The sequence below is a fragment of the Pyrus communis genome, chromosome 13 (assembly GCF_963583255.1).
Source record: "Pyrus communis chromosome 13, drPyrComm1.1, whole genome shotgun sequence".
In the NCBI taxonomy this organism is placed as follows: Eukaryota; Viridiplantae; Streptophyta; class Magnoliopsida; order Rosales; family Rosaceae; genus Pyrus; species Pyrus communis.
The window spans coordinates 25,163,487-25,186,780 of NC_084815.1; the positions used below are offsets into that span (position 1 = coordinate 25,163,487).

General features: G+C 37.3%; 3 protein-coding genes across 3 annotated transcripts; 1 reads left to right on the forward strand and 2 right to left on the reverse strand.

Annotated features, from left to right (window-relative positions):
• Positions 1 to 359: 359 nt before the first annotated feature.
• Positions 360 to 8,852, reverse strand: LOC137713820 (WUSCHEL-related homeobox 1-like). Its single transcript, XM_068453176.1, has 4 exons — positions 8,392 to 8,852; positions 7,850 to 8,194; positions 7,182 to 7,264; positions 360 to 1,069 (listed from the first exon to the last, which is right to left on the reverse strand). Exons 1-4 carry the CDS (start codon positions 8,597 to 8,599, stop codon positions 572 to 574), a joined length of 1,134 nt encoding a protein of 377 aa, XP_068309277.1. The 5' UTR covers positions 8,600 to 8,852; the 3' UTR covers positions 360 to 571.
• Positions 8,853 to 13,716: 4,864 nt separating this feature from the next.
• LOC137713710 (tubulin beta-4 chain-like) lies at positions 13,717 to 16,228 on the forward strand. Its single transcript, XM_068453050.1, has 3 exons — positions 13,717 to 14,182; positions 14,826 to 15,095; positions 15,259 to 16,228. The coding sequence occupies exons 1-3, from the start codon at positions 13,789 to 13,791 to the stop codon at positions 15,942 to 15,944; spliced, it is 1,350 nt and encodes a 449-aa protein (XP_068309151.1). The 5' UTR covers positions 13,717 to 13,788; the 3' UTR covers positions 15,945 to 16,228.
• Positions 16,229 to 17,327: 1,099 nt separating this feature from the next.
• On the reverse strand, positions 17,328 to 21,151 carry LOC137712735 (phosphoethanolamine N-methyltransferase 1-like). Its single transcript, XM_068451881.1, has 11 exons — positions 20,905 to 21,151; positions 20,686 to 20,801; positions 19,782 to 19,919; positions 19,544 to 19,681; positions 19,297 to 19,440; positions 18,847 to 18,957; positions 18,621 to 18,762; positions 18,250 to 18,530; positions 17,969 to 18,130; positions 17,730 to 17,858; positions 17,328 to 17,634 (listed from the first exon to the last, which is right to left on the reverse strand). The coding sequence occupies exons 1-11, from the start codon at positions 20,921 to 20,923 to the stop codon at positions 17,536 to 17,538; spliced, it is 1,479 nt and encodes a 492-aa protein (XP_068307982.1). The 5' UTR covers positions 20,924 to 21,151; the 3' UTR covers positions 17,328 to 17,535.
• Positions 21,152 to 23,294: the final 2,143 nt, after the last annotated feature.

The window sequence follows — 23,294 nt, forward strand, 5'->3', positions numbered from 1 at the left end:
TCTCTCTCTCTCTCTCTCTCTCTCTCTCTCTCTTATATATGAATACAAATACAATCATGTACAACTCACATTACACAAATACACTGTTATTTTAATGTTTCGTAATATCTAAAAATTACAATTTACGCGTATTGTTATACTATTAATACATGACGTCCCTATACACCTGTGCGATGTTAGTTATTCTCAATCACGTACACATCCACAGCTATTACTTAAACAAGGTCTATCTGTGTAGATCGACATTAAACCTCTGCAATGTACTTTTTTTCTTGTCGAAGCTTGCAATGTGCTTTAATGTTAATTTGCATTAATTCAACCAACATGGTCCAGATGCATTTTAAGGCAACCTTCTTCGATATCCACACACATTCATACAATACAATGGCGCTTATACAAGTCCCCCTGAAATGTAACATCAACAACTTCTTAATTAAAAAACTAACAGTCCTCCATTTTCCAACAAATTAACAAAATCTAAACGCCTCCCAGTAACAGTACCATCATCTTACATTAATTCATGATCATATAAAGCAAATTAATTAAGTGGTTTCATAATAATTAGTTATAATTAATTCTTTAATGGAAGGAACTCAAAAAAGGGGTAAGGATGAGCACTGAAGCTAGCCGATAGCTCCGCATGATCCTTTTCGCTAATGCTTAATTCATTGGTATTGGCATGACCGCTTCGAAGCGGAAAGAGTTGAAGGGTTTGAGATTCCTCACATCCATGATCTTGCTCAATGTTGAAACCAGTTTCTGATGCGTAGGGTGCTATAAAGATGCTGAGATCATGAGACTTAATGAGACTTTGGTCCATTGTTCTTCCTGTAGCTGCTGCCCTAGATCTGGTTGTCGTACTAGCACAAGTAGGAGGGGTGTTTATGAGGTGGGTGGGAGGGTGAGGGTGAGAAGGACAAGACAACTGCATCATCTGCCACGTGGCATTCCTTTCTACAAAGTTTCTTCTTTGCTGCAATTCTTCTTCGTCGAATTGGATCCATTCATCCGCCCTGCACTCCGCTGCTGCCATTCTTGCTTTTGCTGCCCTTTGTATTGAAACAGATTCCTGTTGATCGATGTAAATAAACCCATTTGAAATTATATTTTTTTAATACATACATTAAAGGCATAGCATGCATGCAAACTAATGTTCTGAAACCACCATTGAAGCCAAAATAAAAACAAATCAAGGTTGATATATCCTTATTTTTGAAATTCCACAATATAATACATCGGTATGTTGAACAACTGAATTTATGTAGTTGGATTTTGACAATCTCCTTCTAACCGTTCAAATACTGTAGAGTTAGGGTTTTTTTTTGGGGGGGGGGGGGGGTCATATTGTTTGGGTAGGGTTAGCATTGTCATTTTACAACCATCTTGGTGCTCATTTAGTCATTTCCATAGAATCCGTGTGGTCTGTGACCAAATGACATGAATAAGCAAAGCACAAGACCCCAAACCCTAGGTAAGTTTCATAACAGCAGCCCCGACAGAAAGGAAGGAATGCAGCTTTTAGACCCTTTTCATTTCCCAACAAACAAAGCTTTTGTTACTACTAGCTTGCTTCCTTATAATTATACATACAATACAAAGTGTGTACATATCTTTCTCAGTAGTTAGTACCATTATACACATATTGCTTTCAAATAATAAATATTCTATTAATAATCATATGCAAATTATCACCTAGTTCTGGTCTAATTGCATCTTAGTTACTAATCATTATAAGACTACTTTTTAGAGGCTTTTGATTTGAGGAATTCTTAGTACGTAGTAGATAAAGGAGACCATATATATAGCTACCTACCTAGTATGTTTGAAATGGTACCAGGCATATTGTTTTTGGTTGATAAAGATTCAAACTTGATTAATCGTTTGAATAAGTTTTTGTTTTTGCTAGAGAGAAGACGGAAGAGCAAAAGACTTTCTGTATTTTTTCTTAATCTTCAAAACAAAATTACAGAACTATAACTTACCACAGCCGGTCTAAAACCAGATCCTAGAACTAGGGACCTAGTACTCCTCTTCGACCATTAATGGTTCTTGGAGGATATCATCCATCCACTTGGAAGAAGATGAGAATGCTCAGTACAATTAAAAGTAAAACACCAGCTGTAAACTTTCTAAAACTAGGAAAGGAAACTAGCCGTTGAATTTAAAAGGTTCCTTCTAATTTTAGTAAGGTTTTCATTTCTTCATGCTTTTCTGCTTCCTTTCTGATTTCATCTGCAGGATTACCTTCTGCAGGTTGTCTCTAAAGCTAGGAGGCAGCTTAATTCTCAACAGCCTCTCCTAAGCTGCTTACTGGCTTCACTCCTAACTTCATCCTCAAGTAATTGAATCGATCTTTAGGCAAGGCTTTTGTAAATATATCTGCCAACTGTTCTTCACTTCTGCAATACTTCACATCAATGGATCCTTGCTGCAATGCTTCTCGAATAAAATGATATTTCCTGTTTATATGTCTGGTTCTTTGATGAAAGACAGGATTTTTGACCATTGATATTGCAGACATGTTGTCACAAAACAATGGTGTTGCATCAGCTTGCAATTCACCAAAATCATCCAACACAAATCTTAGCCAAATGGCTTGAGCTGTTGCTCCAGCTGCTGAGACATATTCAGCTTCTGCAGTTGACAATGCAACTGTGTTTTGCTTGACTGAGGCCCATGAAAAAACACCACTTCCAAAGCTAAATGCATATCCAGATGTACTTCTACTGTCATCTTCACTTCCAGCCCAATCTGAGTCACAAAAACCAATCAAAACAGCCTCCTTGTCCCTTGTGAATTCAATACCATAGCTGAGAGTGCCTTGAATGTATCTGAGAACTCTTTTAGCTATTCCCATGTGTTTTTTCGTGGGACCATGCATGAATCTTGATAGCAAACTAGCAGCATACATTATATCAGGCCTGGTTGCAGTTAAATATAACAAACTGCCAACAATCTGCCTAAATAAACCTTCATCAGTCAGCTCACTTCCATCAATTTTCTTCAGTTTCTCACCAGTGGGAAGAGGAATTGTCACAGATTTACAATCCTCCAGGCCAAACTTTGCAAGTAAGGACTTTGCATACTTGCTTTGATGAATAAAAACCCCTCTCTCAGTTTGTAGAACTCCCATTCCCAAGAAATGGTGTAAGAGTCCTAAGTCAGTCATCTCATATTTCTGCATCATGTCCCTTTTAAACTCACTGAGCAATGTATTGCTACCTCCAGTGTATATTATATCATCAACATATATAGAGACTATGATCATATTTCCTTCATCATCAGTTCTAGTATATAAGGTAGCCTCACTTATGCTTCTTTTGAAATTGCAGCTTGTGAGATAAGTGTCAATCTCACTGTACCAGGCTCTAGGAGCCTGCTTCAAACCATAAAGTGCCTTCTTTAACTTATAGACCTTGTGACTTGCATTTTTGACTTCAAACCCTTCTGGTTGCTCAGTGTAAACCTCCTCCTCAAGTACTCCATTCAAAAAAGCTGATTTAACATCTAATTGGAACAGCTTCCAACCCTTCTGTGCTGCAAGTGCAATTAAAGTTCGAATTGTATCTAACCTTGCCACTGGAGCAAAGGTTTCATTATAGTCAATGCCAGGTTTCTGAGCATACCCTTTTGCCACAAGCCTAGCCTTGTGTTTTTGAACTGATCCATCTAGATTCAGTTTGGTTTTGAACACCCATCTGACTCCTATAACAGGCTTGTCTGCAGGTCTTTCCACAAGCTCCCAAGTTCCATTTTTCTCAATGGTTTCAATTTCAGCATTCATTGCTTCCTTCCATGCATTGTCTTCAATAGCTTCATGATAGGTTTCAGGCTCAATGATAGTCATATGACATCTTGCATAAATGTCTTCCAAGCTTCTCAGCTTCTCAGGTGTATTACTTGGTGTTGAGCCTTGACTAGTACTGCCATTGTTACTTCCAGTGGCTTGTTCATCACCAGACACTAATTGAGTGAAATTTGGAGAGTCACAGCTTTGAGTTTCATGAATAAGCCCTTCTGGTTCTGTTATCTCTGGATTCTCATTTTCAGAACTGAGTGGCATGAAAACAGTTTCTTCTTGCTTACTTTCCCAATTCCATGATTTGCTCTCATCAAATATAACACTTCTTGAGAGTATGATCTTCTTAGTTTGAAGATTATAGATCCTATAACCTTTCTCACAGCTGCCATACCCCATAAATATTCCCTTGTTTGCTTTATCATCAAATTTCTGTCTCAGATTTGATGGAATGTGGCTGTAACAAATGCTTCCAAACACTCTCAAATGTTTTACACCTGGTTTTCTTCCTGTGAACGCTTCAAATGGTGTTTTACCCTTCACTGAGATTGTAGGACACCTATTCTGCAAGTACACTGCAGTTCCAACTGCTTCAGCCCAAAAAATCACAGGAATGTTCTTCTCAGCCATCATTGATCTGGCCATTTCACAAATAGTTCTATTCCTTCTCTCAGCAACACCATTTTGCTGAGGGGAGTATGCCACTGTTAACTGTCTCTCCATTCCAACATTAGAACAGAAATTCAAGAATTCATGGGAGGTATATTCACCTCCTCTGTCACTTCTCAGCTTCTTAAGCTTAAAACCACTTTGCAGCTCAACAAAAGCTTTAAATTTCCTAAACACATTGAACACATCAGATTTGTTCCTTAGAAAATACACCCAACACATTCTTGAGAAATCATCTATGAATGTTATGAAGTATCTGTTGCCACCAACAGATTCATTCTGCATTTGTCCACAAACATCAGTGTATACCAGTTCTAATGGTTGACTAGCTCTCCAAACTTTCTCTTTATCGAATGGTTCAATATGCATCTTCCCAGAGACACAACTCTCACAGACTTCCTTCATCTCAGATAATGCAGGCAATCCAAGCACCAATCCTTCTCTCTGCATCCTTTTCAGACTGTTAAAGTTCAAGTGACCAAGCCTTTTATGCCAGATCCTTGACTCTTCTTCAATTGAAGCTTTTCTAGCCACTGCATTTATAGATTCAAAAGACAATGGAAAGCATCTGTTCCCTGTCATAACAACCTTTGCTACCACATTTTCAAGATTGCTATCATCAAATATCACAGCCATGTTACCACCAAATAGAACATAATAACCGTGTTCCATCATTTGACCAACACTTAACAGATTTTCATCTAATCCTGGAACCAGCAGCACTTCATTTATGTATCTTTTCCCTCTTCTTGTCTCAACTACAAGTGTTCCTTTTCCTGTGGCTTGAACGAGATCACCAGTACCCATTTTCACTTTGCAGGTCACTGACTTATCAAGATTGATCAATAAAGACTCTTGAGAAGTCATGTGATTACTGCAGGCACTGTCCACAAACCACACAGACTTACTTGATGCAATTGAGCTTGCATGACAAGCATAGAACATTGTTCCTGTGACCAGATCTTCTTCCTTTGCACAATTTGCAACTTGTTTACCATTATCACAGTCCTTAGTTAGATGACCAAATCGACTGCACCTGCCACATTTGGGTTTTCCTCTATATCTGCATATACCAAAGTGATATTTGTCACACACTTGGCATAGTGGTTTCACATTCCCTTGACTGCCACTGGTTTGTTTGTTGTGTGCAGGAAACTTGTTGTTCCAGCCACCACCAGTACCATTATTCCAGCTGCTATTTTGACCCCAGTTCTTTCCCTTCTTGTACTGACCAAACTTTGGATTTGATCTATACTGAGACCCTTTAAAATTTCCAGTGCCACTTCCATTTCCTCCAACTTTAAGACTACTGAAAGCCCTCTCAGTACTTGTGTATTTGTCTCTTTCATCATGCAAATCTTCCCTCTTATCATAAACTTTCACTGAGGCTAGGACTTCTTCAATCCTAATAGTATCTAGATCTCTGGTTTCTTCAATAATCGACACTATGGACTTATACCTTCTGCTTAGACTCATCAACAGCTTTTGAACGATCCTTTTTTCTGTTACATCTTCTCCTAGAGATTTCAAGTTGTTTACTATCTCAAAAAAACGAGCCAGGTAGTCATCCAGAGATTCAACATCATTCATTCTTAGATATTCAAAATCAGCTCTAATGGCTTGTAACTTCACAGCTCTTACCTTTTTGTCTCCTCTGAACTCTCTTCTCAAGATTTCCCAGGCACCCTTTGCAGTCTTCTCATTTCGGATTCTGGGAAAAAGTTCATCAGTGATTGCTCCTTGAATAAGACTTAGAGCCTTGGCATTCTTGATCTTTTCCTCCTTTGTAACAACTGGTCTTTCAACTGGAATGTGCTCAGACTCGCTTTCTCCTTCTTCCTCAGAGATCTCCTCTCTGGAAGTTTGTTGTCCAGCAAGACCAACTTCAACCACATCCCATAGATCGTATGCTATGAGAATGGTTTCCATTTTTACAGCCCAAAAATCGTAGTTTGAACCATTAAATTGTGGTGTTCGTAAATCACCACCGGAGGAGCTTGATCCGACCATCTTCTCAGGTAGCACAGCACAAATGGTTATAAAGGTACCACCTTTAATCCTTTCTGGATTTGTATCTTCACAGAATCACGTCCCTTCTTCGAAATCAGACCAAGAGCTCTGATACCATGTTTGAAATGGTACCAGGCATATTGTTTTTGGTTGATAAAGATTCAAACTTGATTAATCGTTTGAATAAGTTTTTGTTTTTGCTAGAGAGAAGACGGAAGAGCAAAAGACTTTCTGTATTTTTTCTTAATCTTCAAAACAAAATTACAGAACTATAACTTACCACAGCCGGTCTAAAACCAGATCCTAGAACTAGGGACCTAGTACTCCTCTTCGACCATTAATGGTTCTTGGAGGATATCATCCATCCACTTGGAAGAAGATGAGAATGCTCAGTACAATTAAAAGTAAAACACCAGCTGTAAACTTTCTAAAACTAGGAAAGGAAACTAGCCGTTGAATTTAAAAGGTTCCTTCTAATTTTAGTAAGGTTTTCATTTCTTCATGCTTTTCTGCTTCCTTTCTGATTTCATCTGCAGGATTACCTTCTGCAGGTTGTCTCTAAAGCTAGGAGGCAGCTTAATTCTCAACATAGTACTCTCTAATCTATATATGAAGAAAGAAAGAGAGATAGACAGATGAATTGATTGATTGATTGATAAAAGCAAGTTATGAAGATTGAGAGTAGTGAAGAATTGAAATAGACCTCAGCAAGAGTAGTAGTACTGCAGTTTGTAAAGGGTGCCCAATTCTTGGTCTCTTCAACTTCAAACCCTGTCCTACCTGCCCCTATAATATACAGACATAAAGAAAAACAAAAAAAAAAAAAAAACGACTTTACAACCTGCATTTGTACATATTTTTCAATTCCCAAACCACAAAGTATACACACACACACACATATATATATAGGAAAGTATTATTGGCACTACAAAAATTTCATTCTACATTCCTCACAAATGTATAGAAAGTTTGGAGTGTAGAATGAGATTTTTGAAGTGCCAATAATAATTCCCTATATATATATACACACGGATAAATTAATTGAAAAAGAACATCCCTAGTAAACAAGAAATTAAGAACCAAACGGACTGAGACTGGTATTTATTTTCACTCCCAAAATGTCATTTGCAATCCTCTCCAATGATAAATTTAAAGATGAGATGAGTGTAGTATGACTATTTTAGAGTGCTAATAACATTTGAATTAACTGAAAAGGCCACGCAAAACTTTTTAATGTATAAACATCTCAAAGTAATTAACTACTTTCTTTCTCAAAAGAGAAACAAAAACAAACATATAAAAGTAAAGCAGTGAATTTACAATAGTATAATTATTGTATGTAAGTTCAGTTACATGATTAATGATGAGTACCTAATGATTCTTCTTTCTTTTGATTATCTGCAGACGTCATTGATATTTGCAGTGGTTGGTCGTGATCTGCAGAGAGGGCAGATGATTCCATTTGACGGCGACGTTTCTGCCTTTCTCTGGCCTTGTGGTTTTGGAACCAATAGAACACATTCTTCCCCTCTATCTTTCCATATTTCCGAAGCTGAGCGGTGATGTGCTGAATCTGCTCCGCGGACGGTGTTCGAGTCCCTCGTCTGTATAATTCTTCAAGAGCCCTCAACTGCTCCGGCGTAGGGTTCCATCTTGAGCTCACCACAACCTGGGGCGTGTTGAGAAACTCCGATCTCTTGTTTTGTTCAGCCATAGCTGTATGTACATAAAAACACACGATAATTAAATAGAAATTAAAAGACAGAAATAGATCAAAAAGAAAGATAAGCTAGCAAGGGAGTTTTTTCTTTTTCTTATACAAATAGAAGAGGATTATGTGAGATTAGCTCCTCAATAACCGTCAATGTTGACCACTACTTCTGGTAGCAAGGTAGCTAGTTTATATATAATACCGGCGAGTTGGTGATACTGCGGAAAAAAATCGTGAGAGCCATGAATTGCTGATCGGTTTAGACAAGGAGGAGTTGTGATGGTTGAAGAAACTGTGTTGTTTACAGATGGAAGTGGCCTCGGAACGAGAGGGCGGAGCTTCCGTCCATTGAAAGAATCCGGCATGTTGAAATCGCCATGGCCACCGTCATTGTAACCCATCATCCACATTTTGGTCAACCTAGGGTTTCTGTGTGACTGTCCCTCTCTCTCACTCTCTCCGTATGTAATGGCCTAAAGGGTTACAATAATAACAAAAACAAGAACAAGAGGAGTAGGATTTATGAAAAGTGAATTGTTTCCATTTGAGGTAATGTGAGTTGTCGAATATGATGGTGGTAGTGGAATTAGAAATATGGGAATGTTGTGGAAGAATGCAAGGGAGATTGGAATGGTGCAAGAGTAGTGTTGGGGGGCATGGAGAAAATAGGGAGATGGGGTTAAGATAGGGTGCTGCCTAGCTGCCTCATATAGGTATAGTAGAGCGGGTTTTATTTAGTATATGTTGATGCTCTATATTAGAGAGAGAGAGAGAGAGAGAGAGAGAGAGAGAGAGGGTTTTTTGGCAAATGGGTTAGTTGAGCTGAAATAGTAGTGATGTAACTTTTGAGTTTCAGACATTCAGAGATGGGGATTGATCACTAGCTATATATCACACTATTATATGGAATTCAAAAAGAGAGAAGAGTATTATGGTGTTGGTTGAATACAGAACAAGAAAGTGAGCCAAGAAATGAGGTTGACTAGGCGCCCTTTGCAAAATACATTATTGTTATTTTAATTTAGAATGAGAGAACTATTCTTGAAGCAGAACAACTTATATGAGTTTATTGACATTGTAGCGTTATAGATGAGAATTTATTGTTAGACTGAAATGTTATATAGTAATAAACCCATTTTATGTAAGTATATAGAGACTAGCGTGTCATTGCATGTGCTGTATGAGAGAGAGAGAGAGAGAGAGAGAGAGAGAGAGAGAGAGTCATGTGGAGAAGGACGGGGACAAAGGAAAAAAAAAAGCAGAGAGAGGGAGGAAGAGAGAGAGAGAAGAGGGGAGCAGGAGGTCAGTAGTGTGTGGAAGGAAGATGAGGGAAAGGGAAGCGTGGAATTCTGGGAGGGACATCGGGAGTAGGAACTGAAAAACGACGTGACGATCATGAGGGTTATCATAAGCCTCATCACCCTTGTTTCTTTACCCCCTCTCATTTATTGTTCTCTTCACGTCTCGTGCCTTTCACACTTATTCTCAATCCGAACTGCCTGCCTGCCTGCCTTGCCTGCCCTCTCTCTCTGCCCCTTAATTAATCTCACACTCTTCTCTTGTCTATACGTATTACATATTATAAGGTCCATCATGTTGAATAACCAATAGAATCTCAGGTCGAAAATCTCTAAACACAACATACAAATACAAGGAATTTAAATTTATTTTATTTTATTACACTATTGTATTGGGATATTTTTAAATAATAATCTAACTTGATGGGCTAATTAATAAGAATGATTATCAATAGTACATAGTTGGTTCGTCTTTCTAAAATCTCTAAATAAGATTAGATCATGTTGAAACTTTGGCACCTTGTTAGTTCATCGTTGGTTATGTTGAATAATGTAAGAATTATACATCAAAAACCAGATACAAAAAAACGTACGTGATGAGTTATTTTACTGTACGAAATGTACTGAGATATTTTGAGATAAAACCCTAACTAACCTGATTATTAGTGTGATTACTAATAGTGCATCGCTTTTTTATCACTCTGAAATCTCTAATATGGAACCAGATCTTGCTTAAATAGTATGTTGACACATCCATGCTTCCACCCCACACCATATTGCATGCAACACCATTCCCCATGTCATGCCATGCTTAGATATTACTTACTTACCTGTTACCAGAGACAAACAACATATTGCATACCTCTCTCTCTTCTGCAGATTTAATGTACGGATGTCTTACCTTGCATTCTTGTTATTAACCTAATGTTTCACTTGCCCAACAGATTTGATCCAGTCGGCATCTACTCTCTACTGTCCAATCATCTTGCAAAATTTCAATTGTATCTATGTGATGTGATATTGATGCATACTTATCAATTCCATATAAAACCAAATGTGTGCGTGAATAATTTGTCCTTTTGGACAGTCTGCGATATGATGTTTGTGTATGTATACATATATATTATGGTATTATATAGAATGAGATTTGCCCCTTGACATGTTACCAAAATTACTGTGTCTATCTCGTTTGGCATCTTCCTTCCATTTAATTTTTCTAGGGTCCATTTCTGCTGCCATGGGGAAAAAGAAATGCAGGCAGCTTCTCTTCCCTCATCAGTTGCAGTATTTATCTTCAAGATATAAGCCACAGTCCTACAGCCCTTCCTGAAACCTCATTATTATATGATGGAATGACTCAATTCTCGAGTGAGTCGTATATATACTGCACCTCTCTCTGCCCCTTTTAGGGTTTCAAACCCATAATTGTTTAATTATTATTCATTTTTTATCCTTTTCTTGGTTCAAACCCTAGCTAGGGCCTACCTTTTATATACATGCTGCATGCGTATTTTGGATAGAATATATATGAGTACTAATTCTGAATGAAAAGGTATGTATTAACATGCTAATTATTACCAACATCCGGATGAAATTGTTGGGTGGGTCGATATTTCAGATACTTTCATTAGCTAGAGTGATCTCATGAAACTCAAAATATATCACTTAACCTCTCGAATATTCATTTTGTCTCAACCTACTCCTTCCGTTAACTTCGTTAAATAATTCATTATATCTTATGGCGTGGCAAGGTGACCCCACTATGTTAGCCATTTCATTTCCATGGGATTTGGATCCTCTCCTGAGCTCAGAAATCTGAGCCTCCTGACCAAATCACACGGGTTGTTGGATTTTGATCCAACGGCTGCAAACAGAATGTCTCTCTAAAAATTATAATAATTGCAGCCGTTGGATTAAAATCCAACGGCCCGTGTGATTTGATCAGGAGGCTCAGATTTTTGAGTTCAGGAGAGGATCCAAATCCATTTCCATGTATTCAAATATTTTTTTTTTTTAAATAACCGCAGAAGCTCAGCCCAGCCTCCTCCGTGCCTTAACATGTTGACTCTTGGTGATTAGGGCAAATGGTTAAGTATTGATCCTTTATTTTGAACATGTACAGCCAAGTTAATTGCCTACAAGCTCAAATTATTTGGCTACAGCCTTTGTTAGGCTTCCTTTCTCTAAATAAGCTTTACATACGATGCCTTCATTCATTACCCTTCTCAACCCAAATAGGAACAATATGCTGGTTACGAATTTTGTGCTTAACTGACCTTCTCTCGTTAACGTTATGCTGTATATGCGAATGAACACAACGAATGGCCTGAAACTATCTATATTACAGAGGAACATAGAAGAAGAAGATGAAGGCATAGAAGGAAATGTAAGCTTGTGTTGATATCATCTGAGTTGAATAGATTACAGAAAATGAGAGAGAGTTTACAATTTATACTCACTGAACCACAATTGCTTAGTTCTCGACCCGACATCAGCTACACCAATCTCCACGATTCAATTGGAAACCAATCTCCGCAATACATTTGTTATAAATAAGACGCTAATTACTTATTTCGTTCACTCCAAAATGGAATCTCACGCTTGAATTGTTCAATTTTAGAGTCTTTATCGAAAAGACCATCCGTGCAAAATTAGCTCAAATCAGAAATCTTTTGGACATTTGATCGTGAATAATTTTCATTATTTGCCGTAAATGTTTTGTTTATTTAGTTATTTGATTATAGTTATATGACTAAATAAATTTTTTTTTTGTTTTTCACAACAAAATAAAATCCGGTTTGAGTGAATTTTTGTTGATATTAACTTCTAGTAAGAACTTAAAAAATAAATTGTTTGGATTTTGAGATACATTTTTCAGTGGTCCCAAACCGGTTACTGGGGCAAGTTACAAAGAGCAATAATTTTTTTTTTGTTGGTAAAATACATTAAATATAATTGTCATAATGAAAGAGAGTTATTATTGATACTTTAACATATATACATCCGAGTGATATACATTAGTTTTAACTTTTTGTCATTTAATACTACGGTCTAGTGATATTTATTTTCACTTGTAAGTGAGAGATCTCAGGTTTGACTCTCGTCAAATAAAAATTTGAACCATATTATTATGGCTAGCCCACTGTGAGGCTTATTTCGTCCCCCTTAATGTGGATACCATCCTTTGTTAAAAAAAAAAAAAAAAAAAAAAAGATAAAGAAAGGGATGAAGAACAAAGAGCCTGACCCAATAAGTACTTTGGGCAATAATTGGGTTGCTTTCCAAGAGGCCCATTTGGTCATCTGAAGAACCCAAGTGCTGGTTAAGTCAAAGTCAACAAAAAATGTCTTAAGCATAAGGAAAATGAAACAACAGAAACGCCATTGTGGGACTTCAGCCTCCTCCTAGTAAGTGACGATGTGATTATCTGCAAGGAAGAGCATATTTTTGCCCTCTAAAAGTAAGAACAATTTGATTAGTAGTATATATTTTCACTAGTTAGAGGAGGTTTTAAATTTGATTAACATGAATAATGACACTTTGAGAAATAATATGTATTTATGAAGAGTTCAATACGTACCTGTAATTAGATTCAAAAGCGGGATGCATAATGGGACCAAGGTGGTCCCAGAATCACCTGGAGTCCGGAAATATACTTGAGAAGGTCTTCTGAGGACCCTCCTAATATTTTGTACGTGTCACTTTTGTATTCACTTTTGATGTCATACCTGCTAGGCATATCTGAATAGGTTGTGTCGACAACACTTGACAAATTCTTTAGATATCACTCATCAGATTGTTTCGGCATATGTTAATATCTATTAATATGTACGAAACATGAATTAACTAACGACAACAAGCCCACCAAGTCTTGGGTCTGCCACTTACTAGACTTATTGTGGTGTCGTAATCTTTCTAATATTGTGAGTGCATTGTAAAATACTTAATAAAAAAATTAGGAGATAATATATAAATAAAAACATGGCCCTGTTAAGCCGGCGATACTTATTGAAACAGCCACAGATGGCAACACTTTTGACGTCCCATAACTAACTAACTACCCCCACAACCTGTCGCCGGACGGACACTCCTCAACCGTCCAGATCAAACTCCCAACTTCCATATCAGTTATCACCCATATCCCCACCGTTAGATCATCCTCCCTCCCTCCTTATAAGTAACTACCCCTACCCTTCCCTCCAAAAATAACCCTTCCTTTCAAGGAAACAGAGTCGCGGGCAGTTTTATACGTATTTATCTTACGCATCTTCCCCGTTTTACCCCCTACACATCGGCGAAAAATGAGAGAGATTCTGCACATCCAGGGAGGGCAATGTGGGAACCAAATAGGATCAAAGTTCTGGGAGGTTGTGTGCGACGAGCACGGCATAGACCCCACCGGGCAGTACACCGGTAACACCGACATTCAGTTGGAGAGGGTCAATGTTTATTACAACGAGGCCAGCGGCGGCCGTTACGTGCCTCGCGCGGTGCTCATGGACCTTGAGCCAGGCACCATGGACAGCATTCGCGCTGGGCCTTACGGCCAGATTTTCCGGCCAGATAACTTTGTTTTTGGACAGTCCGGGGCCGGAAACAATTGGGCTAAAGGTCATTACACGGAAGGCGCTGAGCTTATTGATTCGGTGCTCGATGTTGTTAGGAAAGAGGCTGAGAGCTGTGACTGCTTGCAAGGTAACGTTTATATATCTATATATATATATAGTTTACTTACCTATTTTCATTCATTGATCACACAAAAAAAATTGTATGATTTGATTTATCTAATTTTATTTGTTTTGTGCTGATTAATTTGCATGGTTCACGCATGATTAATTTTTAAAAATTAATGATCTGGTTGTGATCTAATTATGTATAACTCTGCAAATTGTGTTCTAATTCAAAAGGACGTTTGTTATTAAAGAACTGTCAACATGTATTGACAATGAGTAGATACAATCATCGTCAAGATTATTAATAATGTATTTTGTACAATCTCGACTGCACGTCGTTTAATTCGAGAACTTTTTTTTTATTTAACGTAAAGTCCGACACGAGCGATATTCTTGTTGGGGGAGAAATTTGAACTTGGGCGCATAGGTTCGAATTTGGTTGGATAAGGGAGGCACATCACGTCTACAAATTTTTGTAATCTTTAGATGAAGGAACATCTCATTTTTTTGCACGGTTAGATTTTAAACTTTTTACCGCACATAACATGGTACAAAATTCAAATTCAATCTTTCTATATAATTTTCGACCTTAGTTTTTCAGATGCTTTAATATCCAGATGAGTTATTTAGATGTCACCAATATTTTAGGTCTTTACTTGATGCAGGATTTCAAGTATGTCACTCACTTGGAGGCGGAACCGGTTCTGGAATGGGAACTCTGCTCATTTCAAAGATCAGAGAAGAATTCCCAGATCGAATGATGCTCACCTTCTCTGTCTTTCCATCTCCGAAGGTTTCAGACACCGTTGTTGAACCTTACAATGCCACACTTTCCGTTCACCAGCTGGTCGAGAATGGCGATGAGTGTATGGTCCTCGACAATGAAGCCCTCTATGATATCTGTTTTAGGACTCTTAAGCTCACCACCCCAAGCTGTAAGTTGAATCCACATATGAAACTCAGCATTGCATTTTGTCCTCATTAATTCTGAAGCGTAAAATGTTGATCGACTTAATCCTGATGCCGAAAAATATGTTTTGACCTCAAACGGAATACTAGTTCCTAAACACTGAAATGTACTTTTTGTGTGTGTTCCAGTTGGGGATCTGAATCATCTGATTTCGGGAACTATGAGCGGAGTTACTTGTTGTCTACGCTTCCCTGGACAATTGAACTCAGATCTGCGAAAGCTAGCCGTGAACTTAATCCCATTCCCACGACTACACTTCTTCATGGTGGGATTTGCGCCTTTGACATCTCGAGGATCGCAGCAGTACTGTGCATTGTCTGTCCCCGAACTGACACAACAAATGTGGGATGCTAAAAACATGATGTGCGCAGCTGATCCACGCCACGGACGTTACCTCACAGCATCAGCGATGTTTCGAGGTAAAATGAGCACAAAAGAAGTGGACGAACAGATGATGAATGTGCAGAACAAGAACTCCTCCTACTTCGTTGAATGGATTCCGAACAATGTGAAATCCAGCGTTTGTGACATTCCGCCGCAAGGTCTTATCATGTCTTCGACATTCATTGGGAATTCGACTTCTATACAAGAGATGTTCCGAAGAGTAAGCGAGCAGTTCACGGCGATGTTTAGAAGGAAGGCCTTCTTGCACTGGTATACCGGAGAAGGAATGGATGAGATGGAGTTTACAGAAGCGGAGAGCAACATGAACGATCTTGTTGCGGAATACCAACAGTACCAAGATGCCACGATTGATGAAGATGGCGATTACGTCGAAGAGGAAGAAGGAATGGGAGGTGGAGAAGAACACTGAAGGTGTTCGATTTGATGAGTTTGCTGTTTCCTGTGATCCAAGCAATAATTAAAGTGATTTTGAATGTGTTCATTTCGCAAACTATTATCTTTGAATACTGCGATATTGTGTTTGTATGGGAATTTTAGTAAATTTAGTTTTCCTTCATATGTTAAGCCTTTGCTTGTAATAACCTATATTTGCTTATAGGATGAAATTACCACATATGAATCACCTTGAAAATATATCATGCATATATGAATTATGATTAGATGTACCAAGCATTTGTTTTTTAGCCTTAAATCTTTTCGAGGACGACTTGGGAAAGAGAAATACTACTAGACAAGAAGCTAGTTGGTATTCTTTAGCATGATTCTTGAAATGTATCTTTGTTATTTTATTAAAAGAGGAAAATTGTATCCGGATAAAAAAGACAGACACACTAATATAGCCAATTGACTTGACCGACACCTTCTTTATGTTTTCCCATCTTGACTTGAGAAATGTTCACATGGAAAATGATTATAGCAAAAGAACAATAATAATTTGGTTTCACAAATATGAAGGCTTAATTTGGATAATAATTTGCTTGATGGCATGAATAATAGTTTGCTTGATGGCATGGTTGGAGCAACCATACCTACTCGTACTTGGTTCGGAGTCCTCATGTCTGATCTCCGGGTTGCTATGCTCGCAGTGGATCACCTCCGAATGTAAGCGCGACACCGTTAAGTTCTTGATGCTAATGTTTCAAAGAAAAGCTGAGTTCATGTAATGAAACGCTTTCCAGACTATTCATAGTACTACCCTTTTCTCAGGTTGGAGATCTTTTGAACTTCTTGAGTGCAATATTTTTCGAAATTCGTATGCTTCGAACTGAACATATTTCTAGACGCACAAAGAAAGAAAACTTCTTTGCAATGCTTGGAAATGATGTTTGTGTCGTTGCTCTCTTATCCAAAATTTGGGTTTTCATCGGAGGGTTGTTGGATAGTACCGGCTATTCCAACCAATCACCATGGACATGGACAGAGCTACGGGACTGGATTGTTGCATTTCCATGGATACCTGCAATTTATACCGGTGCATTTTCAACCGGATTATATATGCTTATGGATTGAGGTAGGGTTCCTTGCTTCACAATACTATTGTTTCATATTAGTACTCATGTCGTGACTTACTGGTGGCGATTTTTAGGTCCTCACCCCCGAAAGAATTTACAGGAGATGGTAAAGAGAAAGGTGATCTCCAACGAGTTCCAGTCGAGCATAAACTACAAAACGGTCTCTACTTCACCGGTTGTTGTCAGATCTGAAACAAATGTCACAGATTACTCCAAGTGATGTCTCCTAATTCTTTCTCCATATGTATGTAAGTACAAGTTTGAAAAGAGAAAAATTTATCAACGATTCTTATCATAACAACTGAAGAAATACAACTCCAATTCCGTTGCATAGCGGCTAAAGTCCAAAGACATCACACTACAATTTTATTGAGTTGAAATAGGATCGTTCTACAGACTAGCAACTAGAAATATTTAAATCACGAGCAACGTGGTTTAAAATACATAAGTCTAATAATAAAACACGGGATATAAAGATTATCAGAAGGATCAATTCTTCTTGGCAATGAACAGGCCCCACTTCTGCTCGCCGGAATCAACCCTGATCAGTTTTGCCTTCCATCCACCAACGATGTCATCATAATCCCCCTGTTCATATTTTCAATCACAAAGAATCAGAAGTATGAAAGGATAAATATTTGATATGTTAATTCGGAAAACATGGAAATGAGGAAGAGAATTACCTGAGAAAAGTCCTGGACGAATGAATCCTTATCCTTCTCAATGGCATCCAGTTCCCGCTCCAGAACTGCTTTGAACTGATCAGTACGATCCTCAGCAATGACCTCATAAAAACCAGCGTCCTTGAGCATCTGAGGACGGTATGAATGTACAAGTATTATTTTATATCAGGGAATTATGGATGAATGATTTTGAAAGACGTGCTGGTAAAAGAAATCAGACGCCAAATTTCAAAGCATACCTGACCATAAGCTTTTACATCATGGAGATCGTATCCCCTTTGATTAATATACTCAGCAAAGTTTTCCGATGGAGTTCCAGCACACCTACAGTAATCACTGATGAGAACTTTACCGCCTGGCTTCAACCACTCGTAGAAGGATCGGAATAATGCAGGCTTGTCCTGTAAATTTTTGAAAGTGTCATCAGGTCATAAATGGAAGTTTCGCGAAACTTGACAAATTAATATGAAGTTGCTGAAGGAGCATGACTCCCACAGATAAATGACAAGGGCGCACTTACTTGAATGTGTAAAATGGTGTCGCGGCTGTATATCACGTCAAAGGTATTGTCAGGATAAGTCTTTTTTGTGCAATCAGCAACTTCAAACTCGACAGCGCATTTGAGTCCAATGGATTGTTCGAGAGCAAAAGAAATCATATTCACAGAGAGGTCAATGCCAATAACCTCAACATCAAAGTTTGAGGCCATATAGAAGTCACCTCCCCCAATGCCACAGCCTACATCAAGAACTTTCTGGCCAGGCTTCAGATCCAACTTTGCCACAAATTCTTTCGTAGTTTCTGCTCAAAAGAGAAGGGTTCGCTCATATCAGGCATGTTAGGACAATCAATCAGAGAACCAATGATAAATAATCAGCCAACAGCTATTACCGATCCCTCCTGTGCTCACGAAACCTCGCCCAAAGACACGCTCATATCGTAGTATGCCATTATTTTTGTACTGAACATTATCCAAGAACTGCTGGAACCCTCTATCATTTTCTGAAGGGACTTTCTGCCATAACCAGCAGATCTGTAGTAACCAATAATGTTGTCAGCAAGCCAGTTGAACTATAAGAAAGGAAAACTGCTGAATAAACTTCTACTAGTTTTATACCTGATTTTGATTCTTTTTGTTCCGAACATAAGCACCAATACATTTGCAACTAACAAGAGAGAGTTCAAAGAAATTCCCGGAATCATCAGGCATGCGGCATTCTTTGAAAACCTGCAGTACAAAGTAACTCATATATAATTGTCTGCTAAATTATTACTTTGCATACAAGCACAAAAATGACAGAACTATATACTTTTGATACAATGCCATTAGTCATGGGAAACTTCTGTAGGTGTATATTCATGACTTTCACTTTATATCACATTTAGTTTATAGGAAAGAGCCGGAATTAGAACATACATCTTAACGTGAACGCATATTACTAAAATTGAATAATTTCAAGAAACTACAATGAACTGAGACCGATGATATATAATCTCTTCATCATTTAGTAAACAAAATTGAGCATTTCCATAACACATCTTAAAAAAAAGTAGTAAGAAGGCAAACCTTGGTATAAAATCTGGGTTCCCTGTAATGGGTTGGGTTGGATTTTCGTTTAGAGTCTCCAGATTGGTGGAAACAAGACTCTCGGAAAAAGATGTATCCACCGACCTTCAACCATCCCATCATCCTTTCCACCAATTTCTCTACCTGCAGTGCCGAAAAATTTCGATTAGATTTCAGAACAAAATGACAAAGAAGTAACCTCTGTCATAATCCTTAAGACACATTAAATAGAACCAGTGCAAATTACCTCCTTATCTGACAGATACATAAGAAGCCAATTTGAGAATATCAAATCCACTGATCCTTCAGAAATCTTCAGATCAGGCGATGCCACATCAGCGCACATGAACTTGACGTTCTTATGGTGTCCATTAATGCTTTCATTCTGGAAAGTAGCATATCAAAGATTCAAAGTTAATAAAAAAACAGATAGAAGTCTCACTTTCAGTGTGAGATGAGAACCGAAACATTGATCACAGCATCACCTTCTTTATCGCACTGTCAATGAAGTCCAATGCGACAAGCTGACCGGCCTTTTCAGCTAATTCTCCAGTGAAACGACCGATCCCAGCTCCGAGTTCTACAACCGATTGACCCTCATAGGGAGGGAGCATAGAAAGCACCTGATAAGATCCAGTTAAGTCAAGCCTCGAAAATGCGATAGTGACTACGTGAAAACATCATCTCAACACACACCAAAACAAAAAAATAAAATAAAATAAAAAACACCAACTGTTGACAAAGGAAGTTCCTTTCTCAGCTTCACATAAAAAATAAAAAAAAGGTGAAAAACTGAGAGTGCATATATCCCATAAAAAAATCAATGCTGCTTATAAAACATGAAAAATGAAACATCAAACATAAAATTGTTCCGAATGTCAATACTTGGTCACCCAAATTCTCGAAAGTTCGTTTCTTCTTTTTACTGGTCCGGAAAGGATTAAACTTTGGAGCTTCTTGTTTAAAAAGAAAAGTGTGGTGGTCAAATGAATTAAAGATCTTAAGTCCATAACTACAATTTTCTTCTCATTTAGCTTCTGCATTGTAACAATGGGATCTGATTCATTCAGATTTCGTAAAGTTTCATGTCTCGAATAATCAGGGCTCTGTTAGATTCATCATAGAGTTCTTTCTCAAATCAGTCTTTCGGTCCGAAAATCAACTCCGATATTACCTTAAGTTTCGAATTTTTCAATCAATAGTTCTAAAGTCCAAAATTTTTTGTAAATGTCATTACTTCACCAATTCATCAGCATTGTTTTTTATATACATTCCTTTTTTTTTTTTTTTTTTTTTTTTATAACTATACATAGATATAGATATAGGTATAGACATAGATATACATATACATATACATATACATATTGGTATAGATAGATATAGATAAACCTCAGGTCGTTCTTCCTTGTCGAGATCAGAGGCCTTGGAGTCGAGCATCATGGCCTCAACCGTCAAATCGGCGGAGTGCTCCACCCAGTAGTTCTTCTGCACCTCCCGTTCTTCACCTGCAATAACAATTCGAAACTCAGAGGTCCGAATCGAACACATACATAACTAACCTCACAATTAATCAAAAACAACGAAAATGCGACCGTCACAGACTCATACCATTAGCAGAAGCAGCCATTGTTGACGGTGATCGAGAGAGCTGAGAATTGGAATCCGAACACGAACGAGAGTGAGTGAAATGAGGAGGAGAAGAAGAAGAAGATAGGGACTAAGATCCCTCAACTGCAATGCGTGATCTCGAAAAGCTCCTGGATCTTCGGTTGTTCGCTCTGCCTCTCTGCCGCATATATATATATATATATATATATATATATATATATATATATAGGCGTATATCTAGAGAGAGAGAGAGAAATGGGAAGAAGGAATCGGGAGCGTGAGAGTTTGTTTCAGTCGGAGCTGGACGATGCAATTTATAGCAAAAAACATGGAGCATGGGCATTTTGTTAACTTACTGTATTTGTTTTGATAGTTTTGGGTATGAATTTGCCACTCGATGAAGGGCATGACTCACCAGTCAGCCGTTCGTTTTCAGCGAGAAATTTTTCTTTGTGGTAGGAACATGGGTTTTTTAACACACAAATCCCAACATTTATATAGTAACACGTGATGTACCACCTTGTGTGCCGATCACAAATCTCTCGTTTTCAACGGGCTCACAATGAATCAGTGACACTAGAACGCACGGGGAGTTGCGACCAGCCGGTGGCAATATCTGTTTTTTACTTCACACCTCCAATCTTTTGACGCCACGTGGGTTTGGAGGACTTGTCTTGATGCTAAATTGTGGTTTAATTCTGACTACCTTCACACACTCATTTTCACTTCTCACACACCTCTTCAATTTTCGGCATATAAATTGAATGAATTGAAGAAGATCAATGAAAAAAGAGCAAAACAAATGAAGCATGTCCAAAAGTAAACCAACCCTGTTGACTGCTATGAAAAACCCCATCGGATATCAAAGTCACGCAATCTAATTCAAAAATCTTATGTTTTATGGAAGCTATAACAATTTATAAACTGGTTATCGTATTAGCTCTTTCATTTGCAAATCCCTTTTTTTATTCCAAGAATACATATTTATATTTTCTTGGATTTGATGCTCTTGTTTTTTCGAATTATATTAAGATTTAACTCCTAAAGATGTGTGAAAGATAAAAGAAAAGATAAAAATAGGTGTGTAAATAGCATTATTCTTAATTTTTCCTTTTGTTATATTGGAGAGACTCAAAAGAAAAATTATGATTTAATTCTTTTAAGCTTAGTGAATTTTCACTTTAGTTCATATCGTTTTGGTTAAAATGGTTTACTTTTGTTAACTTTTTAAATATGTAACTATAAATTGGATTTTTTGTTAAGTATGTTAGAATAGTGTGTTTTCTCGTTAACACCAAATTCAAATCCCTCCCCTTTCTCAAAATTATATTAAACAAATTGTGCTTTTGCTCGAACAATAATTTGTATTAACATTCTGGTTCGTTGCTTTGTTCATCAAATTACGTGATATTATAATTTAAATTTATTAATCGAAATCGTTCATTTTCATAATCATCATTTAAAAATATCATCACCACAAAAACAAAACAACAAAAAATAAAAAAATTTATTTAGCCATAATGTATTGATTTTTAATAAAAAGCATTATATTTTCTTCAAGGGTCCACTAGTATCAATAAGTAGATTCTTATTTGGCAATTATTTATCTGTCCTAGTCGATAACACGTGGATGTGGGGGTGGTAAGATTGCCTTAATGCACTATGAATTGAAAGAGTCCAATTTTGTCACATTTTTATTTTTAGTGAAGAAAATCTCATGTGTGCATGTGCGTGTGCATGTATAAAGTATAATAGCCAACAATTGGCACTTCTAATTTAATTATCTTATAGCTCTTCACATTGAGGAGAATTTTTCAATTGATCCGAAATACAGGGTGATACATTACATATTATTATACAATTAGAATAAAGTTTTTTCTTACAAGTGTCCTTCAAATTGTATAACAATATGTGACGTATCATCCAGTGTTCAGGACAAACTAAAAAGGCTCTGCACATTGAGGGTGTGCAAAAATCGTACAATAATTCTAATTTTTTTTATATCCACTATGAAATGCAAGCATATATTATAGAATACAATCCTTTTGATTGGAGTATTTTACTAAATTTGAAGTAACAGTCCAAATTTGCACAAATTTTACGAATGAAAACAAATGTTAGCTCCATAATACATCATCATATAGAAACTAACATGATTTGAGTAATTTACTATTTTGAAAAACAAGTGAAGGAAGAGTCTGCATAAAAATATGAGATATGCTAAAGGGATTTTTTATGGAATTTCTGTCACATCATAGTTTAATGACAATTCTCGTTTTAACATTGTAAAGTATTATGTTAAAACATGAGACGATAGATAGTTCACAAAAAATTCTACTTTAAGAGGATTCCCTTTGCATTTCTCTAAAAATACTATAAAAAAATGAAAA

Bases quoted from the DNA above. Each gene is read 5' to 3' on its own strand.
- LOC137713820 (XM_068453176.1), bottom strand. From the start codon at position 8,599: ATGTGGATGATGGGTTACAATGACGGTGGCCATGGCGATTTCAACATG. The intron at 7,265-7,849 runs GTACTCATCATT...TGTATATTATAG, and splicing joins AAAGAAAGAAGAATCATTAG to GGGCAGGTAGGACAGGGTTT. The intron at 1,070-7,181 runs GTCTATTTCAAT...ATCGATCAACAG, and splicing joins GTACTACTACTCTTGCTGAG to GAATCTGTTTCAATACAAAG.
- LOC137713710 (XM_068453050.1), top strand. From the start codon at position 13,789: ATGAGAGAGATTCTGCACATCCAGGGAGGGCAATGTGGGAACCAAATA. The intron at 14,183-14,825 runs GTAACGTTTATA...TACTTGATGCAG, and splicing joins GAGCTGTGACTGCTTGCAAG to GATTTCAAGTATGTCACTCA. The intron at 15,096-15,258 runs GTAAGTTGAATC...TGTGTGTTCCAG, and splicing joins TAAGCTCACCACCCCAAGCT to TTGGGGATCTGAATCATCTG.
- LOC137712735 (XM_068451881.1), bottom strand. The intron at 19,441-19,543 runs GTAATTTGCACT...TCGGCACTGCAG, and splicing joins TGTATCTGTCAGATAAGGAG to GTAGAGAAATTGGTGGAAAG. The intron at 18,763-18,846 runs GTATAAAACTAG...TGGTTACTACAG, and splicing joins ACAAAAAGAATCAAAATCAG to ATCTGCTGGTTATGGCAGAA.